The sequence below is a fragment of the Neocloeon triangulifer genome, unplaced genomic scaffold (assembly GCF_031216515.1).
Source record: "Neocloeon triangulifer isolate White Clay Creek 2 clone unplaced genomic scaffold, ASM3121651v1 ptg000017l, whole genome shotgun sequence".
Classification (NCBI taxonomy): Eukaryota; Metazoa; Arthropoda; class Insecta; order Ephemeroptera; family Baetidae; genus Neocloeon; species Neocloeon triangulifer.
In genome coordinates, this window is record NW_026775559.1 from 5945532 (window position 1) to 5954089 (window position 8558).

At 38.5% G+C, this 8558-nt stretch overlaps 1 protein-coding gene across 1 annotated transcript; it reads right to left on the reverse strand.

The window, feature by feature from the left end:
- Nucleotides 1-2983: 2983 nt before the first annotated feature.
- Nucleotides 2984-5043, reverse strand: LOC132203442 (forkhead box protein E3). The gene is made up of 3 exons (XM_059631244.1): nt 4745-5043; nt 3679-4147; nt 2984-3606 (listed from the first exon to the last, which is right to left on the reverse strand). Exons 1-3 carry the CDS (start codon nt 5000-5002, stop codon nt 3266-3268), a joined length of 1068 nt encoding a protein of 355 aa, XP_059487227.1. The 5' UTR covers nt 5003-5043; the 3' UTR covers nt 2984-3265.
- Nucleotides 5044-8558: the final 3515 nt, after the last annotated feature.

The window sequence follows — 8558 nt, forward strand, 5'->3', positions numbered from 1 at the left end:
GCACTGGCGAGACGCTCCGGTTGCAATTTTTAGGGGTTGGCGTGTTGGGCAAACACTTGACTCTGTCAGGCCCAGGTGTGAAGCCAGGTGTCGAGGGATCTTCCATCAGAGTGAACCAAAAAGGGAGAGAAATAATAACAAATTTGTCATCCTTGTTTGCTTGCCAACCACCTTGTTTCACTGAGATGGTTTAAAAATATTTTTCATCTCGCTTAAAAAATGCGCTGGTCACTTCAAAAGGAACTCCAAAAATAAAGATAAAATTCTCAGTTTAAATCATTAAAAGAAAAATTGTACAAAGAAATCTTTACATGGATCCAGAAAACTGAACGAGAAATCCAGAAAACGAATTAAAATATCAAAAATTCAATTTTGAAATTTCTTTGAAAAGTTAAAACCTAACTGGAATACTTAAAAACGCAAACACACACTCACTTTTGACAAACTTTTTAACAGAAAAATTGTAATTTGTATAGTTCATTTCATTTTAATTTTAAAAATATTGGTGTCCCATTCAAAGTGTCTATTTGCTTTTTGGTAAAAATTGGACGTATAACAATAATAAAAAGTTCAGCAGTGGTTTAAAAAAAAGGTAAAAAATAACAAATAAACTTTGACATCCCATGCCTCACTATACGCAATTTTTTATCTTCATATACTCATCAGGGGTCGAGGAACAAAGGATTTTCTGGTTGCGCTTGGTCTTTGTAAGACTGCTGAAGTTTATTATTGTGTGTTGGCACAAACAGAATAGAGAGACGTTGTGCTGCTGATTTGAGCTGACGCAGCATCCACAGCAGATGAAGCCCTAAATTATCGGCTCTAAACATGATTGCGCTGCGCAGACCAACGTAGGCGCTTCTCTCTATATTATTAATAAAGAGACACATCAAAAGCCGCCGTGCGACATCACAAGAAAGAGACACAAATAAGCTCCTTTGCTTGTATCCAACACAAAGTTAATTAGTTTTCTTTGGCCCAAATGGCCCAATAAGCTGTCTGGCGCTCTGCTGACAAAATCAGAGGGGCACCGTCAAGGGTCGAATCCTTAAAATGCCTAAATAGCCGTAAATAGCAGGGAAAACTTAATTATAAATTATGAAAGGAATAATAAAGCTATAAATAAAATATAAATATATCGACAATTTAATGCATGTTAATTTTTATCTAATTGTCTTTTTCATGACGCAAAAGATTCAAAATCGATTATTATTATTTATTCTTCTCGGTCTGTACAAAAATTTTTACAATGAAATAAAGTAAGCATCAGGAATTCAAGGGAGATTTCAAGAATCAGGGAAAGCATAAGGTTCGCTGACTTTTTTCAATAAAAAAAAATAAATAAATAAATAAAAAAGATGCGCATAAAAATGAATTGCGATTATTATTTTATGAGCAAAAAGATCGACTTTTAGAAACGCTCTCGCATATTATAATTTGAGACTAAATTATTATTTAATTATTTTAACATACAAGAAAAATCCAAAGAACAAGTGTGCAATCTTTCCTCTACTCAAATTAAATTCTCCATAATGCCCAGCCCTCCCGATTATGAAATAAGTTTTTTTTTTTTTATTTCAGATGCAAACTTTTTACCCCGCAGATTTTGCTCTGAAAAAGAAAATCCAGTTGGATCTCCTCCGAGGGGAAATTTATTTGCGTCATTTTGACAATAGTGACCGAAATTGGCTCCAGTTTCTTCGCCAATGAATCGGCTTGACAATGAGCACCGGTGAGCAGAATCGCACCCCTGACTGAGAGTCACCATGCAGCAGAGCAGCAACCAGCACGCAAACAGCGCACCATAGAGAAGGGGTTGCTTTATTATTGATCGGGCGAGCAACCCTTTGGGCCGAGGTGGCTGTTGGTTGGCTGCGCCGCTGGATGCACGCCTGTGCTCTGTTTGCTGATGACAACCATGATATACCTAATCAGTATCACCGCGCGCCTGCATACATAAACATTTATAGCGCACACACACACACACACACACACACACACACAATCCAACATGGCTGATGATCAGAGCCTGGCTGCCGCCGCTCCAAACATGAATTTGATTTATTCATTCATCAGGGCGGTGTGTTTTGTCCGCGCCGCGAAGCGAGATCGACGCGGGCGTTTGCACATAACCGCTAATTTGTTGTCGGCCACGCTGCTTTTCGTTTATTAATATATGCACGAGAGCAACTAATTGGGAGCTGATTTGTTTCTGTTCATACATACCATCGTCTCTCTTAATTTGCAAATTATTCGTTTGTTGACAAATTTTTTATTCTGCTAATTTGAAATTTTTTAAATGATAAAAAATCTTGTTTAAAAAAGGTTGCGATTGTATTTAGTTGAGTAAAAGAGATATTATTTTCAGGATGGCATTATTGGAATTGGAAATAAAAGATTATAGTGATACGTCTCTAGAATTTAAACACAGTTAAAAAATATTTTTTAATTTGCCTTTTACCAATTAAGCGGCGTAGCATTGCCTTAATAGACTGAATCCGTTGAAAGCAAGTTAATTTGAATTGAATTAAATTTTTTATGTAAATTTATGACACCCTATTTGTAATAATTCTGTGCATATTATGTTAGTTAAATATAGCTGGCGATTAAATTGCTCGTAACTCTCGTAAGGTAACATGAGCACCAGCCGATAAGCTTTCGAGCTTGGCTGGAATTGAATCATATAAATAATAAATAATATCTCTTCCTATAAAAAAATCTATTGCTATATTGTTTTTCATATTTTTTACACAATCTACCGCAATATACTTGAAATTGTGTTAAAATATTTTAGCTCCACAAAAATTACATTTAATTGTAAAAAATGAAAATAAAATAATCAATTTTAAAAAACCTAATTATTTAATGATTCAAAATGATTAAAATGTAAAGAAGTTAAAGAAGATACTTTTTTTGTTGTAACAATTTATTTGTTTATTTCGTTATCCACCTTTCAAACATTGCAGAATATCATTTTGGGCATATTATTTAAATATGTTGGAACATTGACCAGATTTTTATACAAATTTTTACATTTATACATCCACACACATCGTTTTGGCTCCAGTTCTGCATTTAAAATTAATTAAGTCTGCAATAAAACCAAATATCGCAAAGAGTTGGAATAATACAAAAAATTAATTAAAGAGATCATGCAGCATCGGAAATGGCACGTAAAATACTAAATATAAAAATTAAGGTCTTTGGCGCGGATAGAAGAAACCTGTATGCGAGATTTTAATTTTGTTAGCAAAAAATGAGCCAATCACTCTGCACCATCGGGACTGTCCGGCGGCGAGACCTGCCCCGCCTGGACGACCTCCCTGCTCCTGCGGGCTAAGTGCTCGTAGTACCGGCTCAGCTGCTCGACGGAGGAAAAAGCAGCCGGAAAAACGGGGTGCGTGGCGAGGGGTGCGGCGAGAAAGTCGGCCCGTCGCAGAACCAGGGGTGGCGGGGAGCGCGTTGGTTCTTCGCGGCCAACGTCGATGTCCTCCTCCTCCTCCTCTTCAGCCTTGACCATCTTGGCTCGAGGGCCATCGTCCGGGGCCAAGAGACTGGCGACGTCAAACTGGCGTTTCCGCAGGACCGGCGCGCAACTGGTGGCGCCTTCGAGGTCACTGACCAGACTCGGGAACTGTCCGAAGGTCATTGGGGTAGGGGTGAGCATGGTGCCCCAGCCGGGGGGCGAACTGGGGGGCGGGGGGCTGGGCGAGTCCTCCTCGTCCACGGCCAGACCCATGTGTTTTCGGACCTTCCTCTGGGCTTTGCGACGCCTGAAGTCGCCCTTGGTGAAGTCATCGACGTTGGCGGGGTGGATGGCCCAGTAGTGACCTTTGCCGTTGGCGCTGCGTCCCGCCTTGATGAAACAGTCGTTCAGGGATAGATTGTGCCGGATGCTGTTTCGCCAGCCGGGGCCGCGCGTCCGGAAGTAGGGGTAGTTGTCCAGGATGTACTGGTAGATGTCCGAGAGGACCAACTTCTTGTCCGGCGAACTAAGGATGGCCATCGCGATCAGGCCGATGTAGCTGTGCTGCGGTTTGGGCTCTTCGGGCGAGCGGTAGAGGCGCGGATCAAACTTGCCGTACGCGTAGAGACCGGGAAACTCGTGGGCGCGCATGCCGGCGGCTGCCGCTGCGGCGACGGCGGCCTGTGGACAAGCGAAATCAGTCGGTTAGTTTATCATCATGATTTAAAATTTTCTTGATGAATACATTGCAAATAAACCTTGAACATGCCCCAATAAAATAAATAACAATTAGTTGAAAATTCATCTAAAAATGATTCGAACAAGTTCTGCTTTTAATCATACACAAATTTTATATTAAATTTTAATTTCTATTGACTTCATTTGTGAATATAACAATAATAGTAATATAAGAATGGACCAAAATATTAAGATTAAAAAAATGCATATTAATATCACATAAAGCACTCACTCTTTGCTTTCTATTAATTTACGGATATCTAATTTTAATTATTTTGCTATGCAAAAATGATGATGATGGATAAAATTTGTTTAATTTTGTTTAAGACCATTTCCTAGTACCATGCAAATGCGGAATTTAATTCAAACTTATTTGTCAAATAATACTTTAAAGTTCAATTTAGACAAAATAATTTTTTTATTAAAATTTAATTTAAAAATATTGTTTGAATATTTTATTTAAAAAATGTAAATACAGCAGTAATAAAATTTAATTATCATGAAAATTTTGTGAAAAATTTGGAGAAACTTTGCTTTTACCTGTAAAGGTCCTCCAGGGTAAGCAACAGGATGGTGCGCTGCGGCCGCAGCCGAGAGGAGCGCAGGGTGCGTATACCTGAGCCTCTCAGCCAGCGCGTAGTTGTAGAGCTGCAGTCTGTACTGCTCAAGGGTGGCCGTCGGCAGGGTCGGAGGTGGCACGGGGGCCGGTGGTGAGGCGTTGGAGGCCGAATTGGGTGGATAGGGCATGACGGCGCTGGGGGCGACCAGGCGCTGAGGCGTCGTGTCGTTGCTGCACATGCCGAAGACTGACTGAACGGCTGCGACCTGAGCCGCAGCCTCCCGGAGGCGGCCGCCCCCTCCACCGGCCCACCTCCTGCACCCCCCTGGCCGAAGAGGCAAAACATTTGGAGAAATATTTGCCCGCTGATGTGCTACTCTGCGTTTTTTTCATAGCGGGGCTCACTTACTTTCTGGAGAGGAGGGAGTTTCTCGCTCTTTGTAAATCAAGCGAAACCGCTTTCGGCGCCGTGATTGGCCGGCGCCGCTAGAGCCACGGTTTGCGTGCCGCGCACCGAGCATGCCCGGCCCCTTTTCGCCGAGCCAACCAGGCTGTTGATGGAAAACTTTGCGCCGCGGAACCCCCGTCCTGCGGCTCCTCATCCTTGTGGTTGCTCTCTCGTGTCTTTTTTTTCGGAAAACCTCGCTCTTCATCCCCTGTGTTCAAGGGGTTGAGCAATGCGGAGCTGTTTCTTTAGATGTCGTTCGTCGTTCTCTTCATAGACTTTAGACTGCGCGCGCCTATTTGTTTAGTCCTCATTACATAAGTTAAATCAATAAAGTATATCAACCACGACTTAATTTTTTTTCTGTTGTTAAATTGCTTCTATCATTCTGAATGAGTGTCGGTCCTACATTATTAATATTAAAGATAAAATTAAAAGAAAAATATTAAGGTATAATTAAATGCGCTCCTTAACTAACCTTAACCTTATTGTAAATTAAATTTTAGGAAAACCCCACATATTTTAACTCCTGCCACTATATAACTACAAAATCTCAAGTTGACACCATGGATCTTTTTTTTTTCATTACAACTCAATGACGACCAATCTATTTTGCTTCGTCTTGTATACCTCGTACATGAACAAAATTTTCCTCATATACGGATGCCGAATATTTTACTAACTGTAATTTCACTGATAATTTCTAAAAATGTAGAACATATTAATTCATTTTTTGATTTAAAAATTAAAATGATTTGTTATCAAGAGTGCAAGTAATTTATTTGAATAAAATCCCACCAGATAATGAATAATAAAATTATTAAATTATACCAACTCTAAAGTTCAGAGTGAAGTTGGCTTCATGCACAGAGAAAAAAGTGTCCTTGTATTAAAGACTGTGTATTCAATATTAATGTCAATAGACATCACTTTTCAGCTTGCTCCTCTTATGGTTTAATACAAAATCTGGTAAGCGTTAATATGAACCTCTTTTAACATTAAAATCAAATACAAATAGGCTTTAAAATCAAGGAGCAGTTGTCCTTACTTTTCCGCGCTGGCTTTACTACAAAGTACACTGTTCCTCAATTTAAGGGCAATAGTATTTGCTGAAAGTGTAGCTGGGATGCGCGCGCCTGCGCTTTTACTCATAAGTAAGGAACACTGTCCTTAAATTGAAATATACTTTCTTTCAATATTAATATCACTTTGCACTTGATGTAAGGTTCATGTGGTTTTATTGAAAAACAGTTGGTTTCAAGCTTTCAGGAGACATGTTTATTTTTCAAACGACAAACAACTAACAGCAAGCATGGCCAAAATAAGAATAAAAATTTCCATTTTTCACTCACCGCGGCAGTTAATATACACAATTTCACATCTCTAGAGGCCTTTTCTTGCAGTCCTTAAAATACAAGACGAACGAAGTTCCAGTCCAGCAGTTTTATTCTGTGTGGCAATGTTTACCTAAATTGAATAAAAAACAAAAATTAATTATTGAGAGTGTCAAAAAATTGCCAAATCTCAATTATTCACCTTTGAGCTTGATTTGCGTTGGTAAATAACTCATCTCTGCTGCCTTCAGACTGTCATGTAATTCACGCGATATTTCCTCCAAACTCAGCGTTTTAGTGCATCATGTATGTAAGGCTGCCACAGCGTGCTATAAAATAAAAGTCATTTTAATTTTTTAATAAGCGATTGTACTGCCGATATTTTCTTATGAATCAGTGGCAGCGGTGTTCTCTTACCTCAATTCGCTTCGTTTTGTAGGTTTTCTTGAAGATTTCTGTATAAATTTCGTAAAAAAGCTGCGCTCGCATCCACCGCCATTATCTGCTTTTCTCGAGAAGCAAAGAGAAACTGACCGTTGGGGTTTGGGAGAGGACGCTTCTGTCGCGATCGGTTACTGTCCTAGTATTAAGGTACACGAGTCCTTATATTAAAGTGCACTGCAGTTTTTCTATTGAATACAATTTGACAGTAGAATTAAAGCACCAACCGCATTAACAACAAGTGTAATAGTCCTTATTGTTAATGTTAATTTGTACTTGTGGTAACGCTAAGCAGGGTTCACATTGAAATACGCAGAAATAAATTTGTCATTAATATTGAATACTAATCGCTTCAAAAGTAATGCCATCGCGTTCCTTGAAGCTCAAGGAACATTAGCCCTCAATTTTTAAGGACAGTTTTTTCTCTGTGTGGTCATTTTACACACATGATCTTTTGAAAATAAGAATTTAAAACCACACGATCACACTGCCACCTGCGACAACAGCCTGAACTGCCAGTCAAATGTTTTTGTTTTTTGTTTTCAGTGAACCGAAATGTGAGCAGCCGGTCCGGAGCATTAAAATGTGTTTGATTCTTATTCATTGAAATTAAATTGTGAACAATTGTGAAGTGCAAACCTTTGGCCTAATGAGTGAACAGTTATTCGGGATTATAATTTCGTGGACTCAAGACCGAGGGCTCAAAGTCCGAAATCGCGACGCCAGATTAAAACCCTTGGAGACGACCCATGTGCATGCGAGAATGTAAGTTTTTATTCAGCTTCTTTTTATTTATATAGCGTCGTAATTTCCTGTGAGCGTGAATTAAATTTCAATCAAATTTTCCTACTGTTTATTTTATTTTTTTAATTGTTTATCCCTCTTGGGAAAGGCACCAGCGGTAGCAGACACATATAGGCCTGCTAAATCAAGGGCTGATAACTTGGTGACCTTGGGACCCACTGGGCCGTGGAGAGAGGAATTTTAAGGATGAGGAAGGAAAGTTTATTCGCATCTTAGGTTTTTTATCTTATCCCTCTCATTAATTGCCAAACACACCGGCATGAAGGACATAAATTTAAAAATATATAAATAATTTGATAAAAATTAAGATGCTTATAAGAAAATTTTTTAACATCTGTTATTAATTGCTATCATTTTTTTTTAAACAATACAAATTTATGTGTCTATTCTTTATTCACTGATAAGCAAATTAAAAAGTGAATTAAATTATTTTGTCAAGATATTTATAAATCAAGCAGGAAGCACTCAAACAACGCATGAACTCTTAATAAGTATTTCGTTAAAACATTTAAAGGGTTTGAGACTTTTTTTAAAATTCCACATTTTATTCAATGGACACGAGTATAGGACATTTTATTTGGGGGATTTAAATTTATATCAGATTTAATTTTTATGCAGTTAAATTTTGATGTGGTGCATGAATGTACACAAAAAGTATTTGAAATTGTATAAAAATTCAAATATTTATTTAAATTTTCCGTCTTTTTGTATCCTCCAAAGTGCTGACAATAAAATGAAAAGCATTCCTCTCTAGCAATTTTCAAAAGTTTT